This window comes from Cajanus cajan, chromosome 2 (assembly GCF_000230855.2).
Source record: "Cajanus cajan strain Asha chromosome 2, NIPB_CcT2T_4, whole genome shotgun sequence".
Taxonomy (NCBI): domain Eukaryota; kingdom Viridiplantae; phylum Streptophyta; class Magnoliopsida; order Fabales; family Fabaceae; genus Cajanus; species Cajanus cajan.
In genome coordinates, this window is record NC_138518.1 from 56,426,027 (window position 1) to 56,442,047 (window position 16,021).

Below are 16,021 nucleotides of genomic sequence, written 5' to 3' on the forward strand. Positions count from 1 at the left end.
TAGGAGCATAATTAGTTGATTTATTTTGGTAACAAGTTATAAGGCTATAGGTTAAGGTGATGGATATGATTATGACTTGGGTGAAGATGAAATGGTGAAACTAGAGAACTGATATAGATACCGAGTGTACATTATGCTTAGGTACCTGATCTTTAGAATTGATCATAGAAGAGTTTGAATTGGTTGTAGATAGAGTAGTAAAATTAGTGATCTGATATGTGTATCTAATGCTTAGGTGTTGATGTTGTGGCAAATATCTGGATTACAATGATAACCAAATTATTATTTTGATGATTTAAGGATTGAATTTGATTGCAGAATTTAGAAACTTATGCTTGATGTGTAAGATTACCCTAGTAGCATTGAATTATTTATGTTGGAAGTAACTATCAGATTAATAGATGAGATTAGAGGAACTAGGAGTTAGATCCTTTATTAGTGACCCAAATAAGCAAGAGATTAGAAAGGACACAGTTGGATGTTTAGTTATAAAACTTGAAAGGACATAAGAGTACTCTTAACATTTATTTAGGAGTTACTAAAATGTATCAGAGTGGCGCAAGGGAAGCGTGATGGTCTAATATGGAAAGAGAAGTAGAGAACTTGAATCAAGATATGGAGAGTGAGTTTAAATTTGGAGTGGATGGAGTTTTGAGATTTAAGGATAAGTTGTGCATTCCTAGTGTGCTAGAATTTAATAAAGCAATCCTAGAAGAAGGCCATAAGAGTATCTTTAGTATCCATTCAGAAACTACTAAGATGTACCAAAATCTTAAGAAGATATTTTGTGACCTAAGATGAAGAGAAGAGTAAAGCAATTGTATATTTATGGTTAGCATACTAGAAGTTTTTAAGAATCTTGTAGCACTTAGATGTTCCATTTTGGAAGTACGATGGTGAATAGATAGACCCTAGTGGAAGATTTGTCTAAGACGCTTAAGAAATTGATTTTGTTTGTGTTTAAGTGGATAAATTCGTCAAGATCTTTCCCTAAGCAAATCCTTTGAGGAAATTGATAAAAGTTGTACATCAACAAGGTAGTGATGTTGCATAAGAATTAGAAGTAAGAATGCAAAGAGTTTACCATTGCAAAAATTTCGGGGACGAAATTTCTAAAAGGAGGGGAGAATTGTAACATCCCAAATTTTATTTAATGAAAAGAAATATTTTTTTATGTATTTATTATGTGAATAAGTATTTTATTTATGTATTTTACTATTTACGTATACGTATTTTACTATTTATGTATACATATTTTTACTATTTATGTATATACGTATGTATGAATAGTATTTCACTATGCAATTGCACAGTGAAGGGCGGCTGCACGAGGGACGCGGGTTCAAATTTTATAATAAATTTGAATATAATAATGAATAGTGCATAGTAATTTATAATATTATTTTAATGAATAGTGCATAGTGCATAGTAATTTATAATATTATTTTAATGAATAGTGCATAGTGCATAGTAACTTCAAAAATTCTATAAATAGGGACTTAAGGTTTTGAAAATTTAGAATTCTAGAGAGAAGGAAATTCTGGAGAAATAGAGAGAGAAAGTAAGAGAGAAAGAAGGAGAAAGAAAAGGAGGTTCTGCTCTAGTGTCTTGTTTAAGGAGAAAGAGGAAGAGATTCTGCCCTAATTCCGATTCCTTTTAAGGAAAGATAGAGAGGAGGAGATTCTGCCCAAATTTCTGTAAACCCAGGTAAGGGGGGAGTGGGAAACCTCGCTTGGGGGTGTGGGAATAATTGTTAAATAGTTTGTTTGTTGGATTGGCTCCCGATCCCTTGCCTGTTGTTTATTTCTTTGAATATGTATTATTGATGTGTTTTGTTTTATATCTTATTTATTTACATATTAGAACCTGTTATTTGAATGGAAGGCTAAGCCTCCTAAGTATTTATAAATTTGTAATCTATTATTTAAATGGAAGGCTGAGCCTCCTTATTATCTTATATTACCTTTTAAGCTTCCTACTTTACTTAAAAGATCTTAATATATTATTATTGAAAAATATGATACCTAAGCAACCTCTGGACTGTTGGATTGTTGGACTGTTGGACTGTTGGACTGTTTGGACTGTTGGACTGTTTGGACTGTTGAACTATTGGACTATTAAATTGGATTATTGAAATAATTCTTAATTATGAAATATGAATATGATATGTGTAACATGCTAAAGGTTGAGTCTGTGAATGTATGACATGCATCATATGCACATATTACTCCAGGTGTGCCGCTGAGGCCGCATACCCACGACTAACAAGGTGTACCTTTGGGTCACCCACGATATGCTAACGAGGTGTATGAACACCAATGATAGGTGTACCTTAGGGTCACCGACAATTGTATAGGTGTGCCTTCGGGTCACCAGTGATGAATTCTGCAACTTCCGTATGGCGCCACATGCATACATTAGTGAGTCAAGTCAAGAAAATCATTATACATAAGCATATATGTGAGATTGATTATATATGTGAATTATATTGCGTGTGTGTGTGCTATTTAACTTTTATTTCTATATCTGCAACTGAGTGAGAAGTTTCTCACTCCCTTGTCATTTTTGTGTATATTTAAATTATGATGCAGATAATTAGCATGAGGCTGAGGATGTTGGTGGTGAAGCTTAGGCTTCTGTTTGGGTTTCGCTCTGATAGGATGTGACATCGGGATTAGCTAGACTTATTGTTAAATTATTATTATTTTCTTTTGTAATTTTTATGTTATTTATGTTGAAAGTGTGTATTTTTGTCATATTATAATTTTACTAAAAGATTATAAGTTAATTCCTAACTAGGAGGCTCTGCCACCTTTACTGGGATTAATTTATAATCTTTGTTTTATAATAACTTCTTGAGTTTAATATTTATGTGTATGAATTATGAATGTGCATCTTCTACCTTATGATACTTATTGTTTTATATCATTCTATGAAAATCTTTTATAAATATAGTTTATGTTTATTAATGATGTTGGGGTAGAGGGTGTCACATATGACGAGCCCTATTTGCTTGTGCTCGAGGTAAGGTCGAATAAAAATTAGGACTACTCGAAAATAGGTGAAGATTGCCTGAGGCTATCCCAAAACAATTAGGTAGTTATGCCGGAGCGGTTACTAAAGAATAAATCAAAGGGATAAAGACACGTGGGGTGAGGAGTTATTGGAAGTTATAAGCACGTATCTGATATGGGGAACAGTTACTCACCCACGGCGCAGGCACGTAAAAGAAAACCGTTCTCGAAAATTTCTATAAATAGGCAAAAGTTGGCCTTTTACGAGGTCGAAAAACTCATACTGAAATTATACTCTGAAGTACTCTCTGCCTGCGCATATGGCTTTCGTACACGGAATCGTTTTTGGGTATGACTTCTTCTCGGCCACTTTCATGTTTTCATCTTAGGAGTAGATTTAGTGTAGTTTCTTGTTCTTCTTGTAAGCACGTAGTGGAATTGTATACTGAAAAAATATGCTTCAACATGTAATGCAACTTGATCACTACATAAAGTGAACCATGATTTGTAGTGCCAATGTCATTATCGTTCATTCTATTAATCTAAGTGTTTACATGCATGGAAATTATTATGTGTTAATCGTTGATGAATGCTTAGAAATCAGTAATCATTGATCATTTTACTCCATTCCTGTTCATGCTATATAACTCAAAACGTATATCTAAATTGAAACATTCTTTGTGCTAGTCTAAATAAAAAGAACCCATAAAATTAATTCCACCGTAAACAATGCCTAATTGTCAATATTTAATATAATAATAAAAATTATTACACTTTAAATAACTCATATTTTATATTAAATTTAAAGTAATATATATGGTGAAATATTAAGTGACTTTTACCTTATTAAAATTATACATACTCTCATATCATACTAGGATTGTTAAAATATAATATTTTTAAAAATATTGTTAAGCTCAATTGTTTTTTCTGTGTGTTGTGTATATATAACTTTACATCATTTAACATTTTTATGTAAAATAAAAAATTAATTGATTCAACCATTAAATTTAAAGTAAATTATGTTTATAAAATTTCATTAAATAAAAAATAATTGATCCTCATTATTATTTTATCAGTTTAATAGATAAACTTTAATTTAAAATAAATTTGTTTCATAATTACTTGTATTTCTTTTATTTCAAATATTTTTAAGTACAATGTTTAAACAACCAATAATTAAAAATAAAATATTAGAGTGCAAACTATAGTTTTAAAAACCGGGTCATCGAATTGATTAAGGTACTCAGCCAGTAGGTCAAAGGTTGAACCGGTGGGTCACTAGTTAAATCGCATGACTCGATTTTTATTTATTTTATTAAAAAAAATATTCATATTAAATATATTTTATATTTATAAATTTTAATAAATTCATATCTTATTTTAAATTTTAATTTTTATATCTTATTTAAAATTATTTTTATTTTTATTTTGTAAAAAAATATATAAAAAATTACATGTTAAACTGTATATTAATAAAAATTAAAAATATAAATAATATGTACATATAATATGTTTGCAATTGATATCACAAAATAATATATGTAATATCTACATAAATATTATATTATTAAATATAATTTAAAATTAATAATATACTATAAAAGTTATTTAAGTTGTATATATTATAAACAAATACATTAGAACAAGTAGTCATTGTTATATTTAATATGAATCTTTGTTCTTTCATTAAGAGATTCAATTATTATTATTATTTTTGTGGTTTATGATCTCTTAAAAATTAAAAAAAAAAAAAAGTGGTTAAATCGGTTTGACCCACTAGTTTACTGGTTAAACCAGAAAATTGACCGGTTCAATCCGGTTTAAAATGGTTCGATCCAGGTTTTTAAACACTGGTGCAAACTATTATAAAATGTAGCTTCTACTAACCAGTGTCTTATGAATACTGGCTAAAGAATCAATTGATATGCAGAAGGTTTTCAAGAAAAATTAAAATAAAGTTACACAAAAGAATATGTAGATACATTTTTTAATAAAAAAATTTTACTTTTAATTTTTTAACCAATACACTAAGAGCACTTGTTGTATTTTCCTGAAATGTAAAGAGAAAGTAAGGATAATTAGTAAAGTGTTAACTAATTAAGGGATAAAGAATAACGTGAAACTTTTATAATTTGATTCCTTCAATTCCTTGCTTGTGAGTATATTTAATTAGATGCCATAGTCATCTAAATCTTTTGTGTATAAAAATATCTTTCTTCCTGTCTTCAATTATTCACAAAACCACAAAACTTGTCACCATTCGATCACCAAATCTTAGGAAAAATGTCTATCAGAACGAACCCCATGAAAGCAGTGCCTTCACTGCAAAGACGTTTGACAACAGTTAAGAGCAAGGAAAATCCAAATATTGCTGAAAAGTTGGAGAATTTGATGTCAGGGCTACAAAGCATAAAGGGTTTGTTTTCCACAGTGAAAAGGAACGAAGAGGAACTCCTTGACACGTTAAAATTAGTGGATGACCTTCTTCGCGACTTCAAACCACCAAAAATCATCGAAATTACAAATCGCCTTCTGCAATCAGATAATGCAATTAAAGCCAATCGAGAAAAGGGTGAGAAGTTTTAATTGAAACACCAATACTAGCATTTAATTTTAGTATATCATGCTTATTATTGCTTCATCTTCTTCACCAATATGATGTTCAAGTAGGGAATGAGAAAAATAAATACTCTTCATATCTTTTTAACTTTCATTTTTTCTATTTCCTAATTTTTTTTAAAATCAATAAAAAAAAGTTGATGTATATTTTAGGAAGAGTCACATTTATACTTTTAAAATTTTACTAATGGAAGAAATGAAGAGAAAAAAAAAGTAGAAGGATTTTTACTCGAAAATGAGATCATACAATCGATATCTCCTACAGTCACCAAATCTATTTCCCTGTTCTTGCTAGTGATTTATAAGGACAATATTCATTCGTAATGTCTGTTTAAATTTGCGATTGTTTTCGGAAAAATCTAAAGGTTTTAGAACAAATTATTATTTTTTGGGTTAATAGGGGTAATATATAGTTGAACATGTTTAGACAAATAAAAAAGGGGCGCTAGTTTTTTCTCAATAACATGCACAATCTTAAAATTTATGAGGATATCATAAAATTTCTTTCTATTTTGATTTTAATGAGATCCAAAAATATATTTCGAATAAGGATGTAAAAAAAAACCCTCTAGCTGTGGATATTTGCATATAATATCCGTCACAAATAAAAAATAAATATCGTTAATGAGTACTTGCAATAATAGATATGACTATTTTTTATATTTGTATGTTAACAGAACCGAGATCGTATCTTAATATCTGTACTCATAGATACATATTAATATTAAATTACTTAATTCATGTAATTTTTCTTTAAACTATATATATGTTAAGAAGTGTTATGCAGTTTTTTTATGCACGCTTTATATACAAATTTTATTTTATGCTTACTTTTATCTAGATTTTATTTTATGCATTTTTATGCAAATTTTATTTTATATTGACTTTATATAGACCTTTATGCTATTGTTTTAGTAAACACTTTTAGTATTTATGGATATTAAAAAAATTCATTTGCACCCAATTAATAGATACTTACATGAATATAATAATAGATATGAAACAATTTTTTATCCAATAAAAATGATAGTGGAGGCAAGCTATCCGCCCCACCCCGATGACACCCCTACCCCTAATGTTGATTTACAAAATTTTTATCATTTACATATTTTTTAGAAACATATATGTATCTTACCATACTCGATAACAATAATGATTTTGGTTCTTAAAGTTAAAATTCTTTGTTCATGAAAAAAATTTTAAGAATGAAAATTAAATAAAATTTATTCTAAATAATTAAAAATGAAAATTGACAATAGTTTATACACTAAAAGGATATATATATATATATATATATATATATATATATTTATAAATTATAATCATATATATATATATATATATATATATATATATATATATATATATATCACATCAAATTAATATATGTATCTCATTTGATAATTGTATTCTATCTATGCTCATAGGTACTGATGAGCCATCTTCAAGCCAAGAGGCACAAGAAAATAAGAGTTTGGAAAAAGATGTAGCCATTGATAAAAAGTTGGAGAGTTTGAAGTCCGAGCTAGACAAAATGAAGGAGAAGTTTTCCATCGTAAAGAAAAACGAATTAGAACTCAGGGAAAAATTAAAAGATGTGGAAGATCTTCTTCAAAACTTCAAGGAAAAAAGTTTCACAGAGCATTTCAATCCTGCAGGAGATGCTAATCAAAGTCAAACATCTGGGGAGAAGTTGGTGGATCAACTCAAAGCCACTGGTATTTTATATGTAAAATCAACATCATATTATAGTCAGTATTTTAATATGGTTTTAAATTGCGATAGACAACAACAATTGCTGTCACAACATTAAAGTTTTCAACTCATGGCAAGAGAATTTAAGTGCAATTGCGATCACATCACCTACATTTTCCTATAAGTTTTTACAATTTTAAAGATTACAATGCAATTGTGATTGCGACTGTAACTGCAATTTAGAGTAATAATAATCATTAAATCTTATATTATCATATCAAATAAATGTGGTACCCATATTTTATCAATGCTCGTAGGTATTGATAAGCCACCTTCAAGCCAAGAGACAACACAAGAGAAGAAAAGTGAGGACGAAGGCGTACCCATTGATGAAAAGTTGGATAGCTTGAAGTCTGTGATAGATATCACGAAGGCGAAGTTTTCTGCAGTTAAGAAAAATGAGGAAGTCTTGGACATGTTAAGAGCCACGAAAGATCTTCTTCAAAACTTCAATGCAAAAGGTTCTGCTGAGATTGTCGAGCCTGCACAAGATTCTAAAGAAAATGACACAAAAGGTCAATAGTGTCTTCGATATATATATATAAGTATTTTATAATAGTGTGATATTCAAACTAAAGTTTTTTATTTTTTATAACTAAAAAATTATAATAAATAAGTATTTATATCATATAAATTATATTTTAGATATATCATATTTAATTTATATTATAATATAAAATTTATTTAATTTTTTATACTTTTATTTCAAAATATGAAAAATTAATTTTTAAATAACAATGATAGATAAAATATTATGAGGTTAAAAAAAATATAGAACAAAATTGAGCATGTGCTTTTTTCTTTTATAAAAGACGAGATTGTTGATTAAAATTAATTTGTTAGAAATTACATAATTATGAGTGAATCACACAAAATGTGAAGTGGGATCTTTTTCTTTTTTTTTCAATAAATTTCAACCATTAATAAAAAATAAGTTCAGATAATAATATTTGAGACAATCTTACTAACATTTTTTTTTAATAATAATAATCATCAGCAACCACATCGAATTTGTATCTCATTTGATACCCATATTTATGTGTTCATAGTTGTTGATAAGCCATCTCCAAGCCAGAAGGCACAAGACGAGGAAAGTGTGGAAAAAGATGTATCAAGCCAGAAGGCACAAGACAAGGAAAGTGTGGAAGAAGATGTATCAATTGATGAAATGTTTGAGAGTTTGAAGTTTGAGCTAGACAACTTGAAGACCAAGTTTTCCACAGTGAAGCAAAATGAAGAACTCCACAAGACTTTAAGAGCCGTGGAAGATCTTCTCCGAAACTTCAACGAAAGAATTTTGGCTGAGTCAGATACAAATAAAAGTGAAACAAAAGGTTTAGAGCTACAAAACCAAAAATCAAGGGAGGAGTTGGTGGGTCTGCAAAAAGCCTCAGGTATTTTATCCCTACTAAACACATCAATGTCTTACATATTTCTAATAAGAATGATGATATATGTATAACTGTTCATATAATAATTCATACAAGATTATTATTATTATTATTATTATATATATATATATATATTTTGTGTGTTTATCTCGCTTTACTTCATCATTTATTATATTTCAAATTTCTTTCTCTTTTTATCTCTTAATTATAAAATTTATTACATAATTTGTTGCACAAGTATCATTAATTTCCATAGGAATAATCATTAAATTGTAATTAATTCTCACATCAAATTCATGCGTCTCATTCAACACATTTTATTTGTGCTAAAAGATAAGCCATCTCCAAGCCAAGAGGCACCAGACAAGGTTGTGGAAAAAGATGAACCCGTTGATGAAAAGTTGGAGAGATTGAAGTCTGAGATCGATAACATGAAGGCAAAGTTTTCCTCATGGAAGAAAAATGAAGGACTCTGGAACATGTTAGGTGCCCAGCTGGAAGATGTTCTTCAAATCTCCAACACAAAAAGTTTGGATGAAGATGACAAGCATAAAGTTTCTAAGGAGGAGTTGCTGGATAGTGTCGTGAACGCCATTCATAAAAGGATTAAGGACTCAACTAAAAAGCTTGGTGTTAGTCAAAGTGATGAAGTAGTTGATAACTCATCAAGCCAAGCCAAAGCATCTAAACCAGTGCAACACCCCACACTATCTTTATTAAGCCAAAACAATGAGGTGAATCTAGTCTTGAAAAGGTTCCAGGCTAGTTATGATGCCCTTAATCTACATTCAAAACTTTGCTGCTTGTCCCTTTCAGTTTTCCCTGAAAATGTTGTTATAAGGAAAAGACATATAATTTACTGGTGGATTGGAGAAGGTTTTGTAAAAGATACAACAGAGAAAACAGCTGAAGAAGAAGGTGAGGTTGTTTTTGACGAGCTGCTGAATTCATATCTGATTGTACCACATGGTAATAGCAAGTGTCCCATTGTGAATAAATTTAAAATTAGTCCTTGGATCCGTCACATGTTGGTATCATCAGTACTGCTAGGAGAAAATAACCAGCCTTTTGAAAAATTTTCACAAGTAATAACCTCTTCGCATCACAATAATAGTCCTGCTTATTTAGTACTTGACCAAAAAAAAGTTAAAATAAGTGGTGAGTTTGGTACCAAATTTGAACACTGGAGAAGTGTTTTTAATGTTGGTGCGAGTTATCTAAATGTTGAACCTCAATGGATGACTAAAATGAAGAAGATGGTGGTGCTTCAGCTTGGTCGTTGGCACGAATCACCTTTTCATCACATTGAAGTGGATAGTATAAATTTCATGAAAGACTTGAAGGGTCAAAAACATTTAAAGTATCTAAGCCTTCGTGGTATATCAAGAATAACCGAGCTGCCACCCTCCATAGCTCAACTTGTCAACCTACAAATTCTTGATCTCAAGGCTTGTCATAACCTCGAAACACTTCCTGTTGAAATTGCATTATTGAAAAAGCTCACACACTTGGATGCATCTCAGTGTTACTTGTTGGAGAGCATGCCAAAAGGGATTGAGAAGCTCTCTGAGCTCCAAGTACTCAAGGGATTTGTAGTAGGCAATTCTAACAAGAGTCCTAGAATATCAGATCTTGCAGAATTAAAAAAATTAAAACGACTGAGCATACATATTGGAAGTGAAGCTGTGATCCAAGATGAGGATTTTGAAAGCTTAAAATATTTGGAGAAAGTTAAATGTCTCAAAATATCATGGGGTGTGTCGTCTAACTCGAGGTACACGGATATAGTGACCACTCTTCCACCAAGATTGGAAAAGTTGGACCTTGAATGCTTTCCTCAGAAAAAAATTATTATTTCAATTGTACATACTTCAGAATTGAGGAAGCTATATATAAAGGGAGGAAAACTAAAAATTTTGACCCCATTCTATAAATTTTTTAAAGTTGAGATCCTGCGTCTCAAGTACCTAAATGATATGGAAGTTAACCCCAAATATTTGCCACAAATATTTCCATCACTGAAGTACGCAGAAGGGAAACAAGTCTCCAAACAGTCCTTTGAATGGCCGATTAGTGTTGAAGACCAAGTCATAAAGGGTTGAATATATGTTATTTGAAGAGAACTTTAATTTACGTAGGTGAATTTATTACACACATGTTTCCCAATCTTCTATGTATCAACATTCTTTGTCATTGTCTAATTATACTAGGACATATGTATTTACTTATCACCTTATTTATAATACATTTTTTTATTTAATTTTAAAATTTATTATTTTTTATATTATTAGTTTAGAAACAATTTTTCCTTAAAATTGTAGTATATATTAGTCTGCTATTATATTTTATTATTAGATTATTGCTATATTATTAGTGTAGAAACAATTTTATATTTTATTAATGTTTATATATATATATATATATATATATATATATATATATTCAATATTAGTTTATTTTATTTATCTCAAAATTATAATAATTTAATTACATATTTAAATATATAGTGTAATATTTCTTTGTTATTAAAAGATAGTGATACTAACAGGTTGGACAATTTGTCAAGAATCTCTTACCTGGTTTATTTAATGTTTGGTGGGTTTTGGTTTGGTCCCTCCACTTTATTCTTTTATCTTTTCTTTTTAATTTTAGCATTTTGGATGTGAAGCATGTGATTGATGTATTGTAGGATGTTAACTTAGTTAGGATCTCCCTTCACATAGTAATGCTATTACACATATACTTTTATCAAAAAAAATTATAGCAACCTGAGTTGTAGGAGAGGACAATGAATAGATAGGAAAAAAAAAATGAAGTCGTAACCAAAAAGAAAACAAAAACATTTGTACAAGAATATGATTAGATTTGGGAGTCGGTTATCCATAGGAAAAGGTGAAAACTAAATTCCACTACACCCCAATACATTTCATAAAGGGTTACCTCATAATTAATTAATTGTGTAAATTATTGATGAGTTTTAAAACTTTTTTTAGTCCTTTTATTAATACAATGAATAGACAACTAGAAGGAAGGTTCTACATTATATTTTTTAACTACGAAAGAAGAGTACTAGAAAAAGTTTATTTTTTAGGAGAATTTTTTGAAAATCAATTTTGACATTGACAAGGACAACCTTGCTCCTACATATTCGATATAATGAGGAACTTAGAGTCATGTAGTATTTTGTTAACAAAAATAAATATGCATTTTTAATTTTATTTTATAAAAGATTAATAAGGCCTCACACCTAGGTTAACCATTTTCAATTTTATTTTATAAAAGAGATAATAAAAATATTAATTATTTTAATAAAAGAGATACGAAAATTTCAAGATGTCACAACTTAGATGTTTCCACTTCAAATTACAGGATTAACAAAGTGTCACACTTAAATTAACCCATATTAATTTTATTTTATAAGAAAGTAATAAAGATAATAACTATACTAATTGATTTATGATAAATATGCAAAAAATTTGAGCTGTCACACGTCTTTACTACAAATAATAGGATCAACAAGGAGTCACGCCTAAATTAACCTATATATATTAATTTATTTAAAAATGAATAATAAAGATAATAACTACACTAATTGATTTATAATAAAGAAGATGTGAAAACTTTGTATACTAGAGAGGTGTGGCAGAAGAGAAAAGTTGATGACTTTAATATTTTCTAATAATTAATAAAGTCTAAAAGATTATTAAAGGTATTATAATTATTAATGGGTCTGTCCTATGGACTCAGACCTAATAAAGTTAGTATAAATAATAATGTTTAGAGAGAGAAAAAAATACTTTTGCATTTATTACAAAATTAATTGTCATTCGTTTGTCTAGATTTGAAGGCTAACTTATTGAGTATTGGAGTACCTTTTGTAGATACTCTCATTTTCTCCTTTTCAAACAGGTATATCTGAAGGCTACCAGGCTTATTATGAGGCAAGGATAATTAGAACGAGAACTTAAAAGAATGAGGATGAAAGTGATGAAATTACTGATGTGCTCTCATGTAAGTATACCTTTTAGCACCCACCATGGAACTTTGTTTTGAAGACCCGTAATATTTGTTTGTTTTGTAGGGAGAAGATCTTGAGAAGAATGGTTACTACTAGAAGGAATATCAACTTTGTTCAACCTAAACAAGTCTTTGGTCTAGTGGCTATGAAAGATCAAACTAATCTCTCAGATGTTGTAAGATGTTGTAAGATTGCTTCGCGAAGAAATGATAGTTATTTGACAAGCTCGTGAAAGAGATGCTCAGGAACTTAAAGAGCTCGAGGGAGAATGTTGAATTAAGGAGCTTGAATAGAATATGGAACCCTAATGGATAGGCTAATAATGAAGCCTCTTCATATCATGTACCAACAACTCCTCAAATACACGTTTCACTGATGCAGTTCTTGGTCATTCCCGAGTAAACTCCCCCTTAGTCTAGAACAATAACTAGAACTTATAAGCATGCTTTTACTCAAAAAATCATGGAGTAGTATTATTTGACAATTGGAGGAGCCTTCTCTAGAAAAATATGATGGATTCTCTGTTCTTGATGAACATTTGAATGCGTATCTTATGCAAGTTACTTTGCTGACACAGGAAGATGCTACTTTATACCATATTTTCCTACATACTTGAAGGGTCGAGCACTAAGTTAGTTCATTAAGCTCCCTTCGGTATCTATAAATTCATTTGAAGATTTTTCATCCTTATTTACTATGCAGTTCGCTACTAGTTGGCCATACCAACTAATATCATTGGCATTAGCTAATATCAGACAAGAGAAAAAAATGTCTCTTTGGTCCTTCAAGGTTTTAATAAAATCACTATGGAATCAAAAATTTAAACCTTGAAATTGCTATGGATAGTTTGAATACTACACTAAAGCTTGAACCATTGGTAAAAAGTTTGTGCAAAGAAAACCCTATGGACATGAATGATTTAAGAATATATAAGGGCTTAAAAATATATGTAGATGGAACAATTAGTTGAGTCAATCCTTAGGTAAAAAAGAAAATGAAAAAAAAGCATATCAAAAGAATAGGGGAAGGGATAACTCAAAAGTTATCAAGTAAGGAGGCCTCTATACACAAGTTATACTCCACTAAACATAAGAAGAGTGAGAATCTTAGAGTAAGCACTTGCTTAAAATTTTTTAACTATTCCTAAAAGAACTCATGCATACACCCCTAGTGTAGGTCTATCAAAGTCATGCTTATATCAACAAAATCAAGGACATTCAATTGAAGGTGAAAAACCTCATATAGTAGGGACAACTAAAAAATTATATTGAAAAATATGGGTCCAATAGAGGGCAAGACTGTAGGGGAGAAAGTTATGTATCTTGAAGAAGAGAGTTGGATAAAAATATTAAAAAAAAAAAGTAAAGTGAGAGTGGTGTCGATTTAGAGAAAAGAGAAGAAGGGGTGACAGTTCAAGAGATCAACAAAAAGGGGTTATTAACTCTATTTCTGGAGGGTTCGTTGGTGGAGGTGCTACCTTTTTTCCAAAAAAGAGACACTTGAGGGCAATAAAATCCATGAATGCTATAAAAGATAGAAAGAGAACAAGGATACCTATGATAAGTTTCACTGGTGAAGATTTTCAAGGGGTAGATTCTATTCATGATGACCCTATGGTAATCAATGTTGAAATCAATAATTGTATCATAAACAAAACTTTGGTAGATTAGGGAAGTTCGACCAATATACTATACCGAAAGACATTCAAGAAAATGGGAATACTAGAAGAAGAATTAAAGTATTACAATGAACCCCTAGTAGGCTTCTCGGGTGAATGTGTAACAATAAGAGGACGCATTGACCTCTACACGTGTTTCGATTTTAATCAATAAGTTAGCAAAACTATAAAGATCAGGTACATTGTTGAAAATGCTAACATTTCCTATAATATTATACTAGGAAGACCATCCATAAATGTTCTTAATGCTATTATGGTTCACATTGATCAAAAGACAATTAGGGAATGTTATATGACAAACCTAAAAGTAACACCCATTGTTGAAGAAGAAAATAAGAATGCACACATGGTATAGACCATAACCAAGGATATAACAACTTTAATAGATATAGACCTTCAAATGGGTAATGATGATTTCAAAATGGAGCTTAATAAGGAAACATTATCGTTTCAATTGCGAGACGAGACTGGACAAAACACTTACATTGGATCTCAACTTGAACCGCGTAAAATGGAAATAATTAAAAAAAAACTTTAAAAGAAAATATAGAGTTGCTAGCATGGACAACTATTGACATGTCAGGAATTGATCCTAACTTTCATTGTCATCAGTTAGCGTTGTGTAGAGAAACAAAGCCGATAGTGCAAAGTAAAAGAAAAATGGGGAAGATAGAAGGAAAATAGTGAAGATAGAAATTAAAAAATTGTTAAGTGCTCGGTTCATAAGAGAAGTTCAACATATTACTTAGTTAATTAATGTAATTATGGTTAAAAAGGCAAATGGAAAATGAAGAATGAGAACAAATTATATTGACTTGAACAAAGCATGCCTGAAAGATGCATGTCCCCTTCCAAATATAGATCAACTTGTAGATGGTGCAATTGGTCATCAAATTTTTAGTTTTTTAAATGCATATTCGGGGTATAATTAGATAAAGATGTACTCGAGAGATGAAAAAAAAAGACTTTTATAATTGAATCAACAAACTATTTTTACAAGGTGATGTCCTTCGAATTAAAAAATGCGAGAGCGACATATCAAAGGATGATGGATAAAATCTTTAATAAACAAATTAAACAAAATATGAAAGTATATGTTGATGATATGGTGGTAAAGTCCAACAGTGTAGAAGAACACATAGAAGACTTGAAAGAAGTATTTGGAGAACTATTGAAACACAAAATGAGACTTAACCTAGAAAAGTGTGCTTTTAGAGTTCAAGGTGAAAAATTCTTAGGATTTATGCTTTCAACTAAAGGAATACAAGCAAACCCTGATAAATGTCAAACAATAGTGACATGAGAAATTCGAAAAATTGGAAGAAGGTATAACAATTGATAGGAAGACTAACATCACTTTCCTGATTTATACCCAGGTTGGTTGAAAAAGAAAAATCGATAATAAAATTGCTAAGAAGAATAAAGGAAACTCAATGGACCAAAGAGTGTGAAGAGGCTTTTTAGGCTCTAAAACAAATGATAACTTCTCCCTCGATGTTGATCAAGCCAAATATAGAGAAGGATCTCATTGTCTACTTATCAG

At 30.0% G+C, this 16,021-nt stretch overlaps 1 protein-coding gene and 1 long non-coding RNA gene across 2 annotated transcripts; both read left to right on the forward strand.

Moving 5' to 3' along the window:
* The first annotated feature begins 898 nt into the window (after positions 1-898).
* Positions 899-2,851, forward strand: LOC145954385 (uncharacterized). Its single transcript, XR_014431588.1, has 2 exons — positions 899-1,707; positions 2,592-2,851. It is a non-coding gene; the product is annotated as an uncharacterized LOC145954385 (long non-coding RNA).
* Positions 2,852-5,245: 2,394 nt separating this feature from the next.
* LOC109794764 (uncharacterized) lies at positions 5,246-11,042 on the forward strand. Its single transcript, XM_083068472.1, has 5 exons — positions 5,246-5,589; positions 7,064-7,354; positions 7,649-7,906; positions 8,441-8,785; positions 9,116-11,042. Exons 1-5 carry the CDS (start codon positions 5,301-5,303, stop codon positions 10,882-10,884), a joined length of 2,952 nt encoding a protein of 983 aa, XP_082924598.1. The 5' UTR covers positions 5,246-5,300; the 3' UTR covers positions 10,885-11,042.
* The last annotated feature ends 4,979 nt before the right edge of the window (positions 11,043-16,021 follow it).

What these genes read in the sequence shown, in the direction of transcription:
- LOC109794764 (XM_083068472.1), top strand. Translation starts at nt 5,301, where the DNA reads ATGTCTATCAGAACGAACCCCATGAAAGCAGTGCCTTCACTGCAAAGA. An exon ending in TAAAGAAAATGACACAAAAG is followed by an intron (nt 7,907 to 8,440) that starts GTCAATAGTGTC and finishes ATGTGTTCATAG; the next exon opens with TTGTTGATAAGCCATCTCCA. An exon ending in GGGTCTGCAAAAAGCCTCAG is followed by an intron (nt 8,786 to 9,115) that starts GTATTTTATCCC and finishes TTGTGCTAAAAG; the next exon opens with ATAAGCCATCTCCAAGCCAA.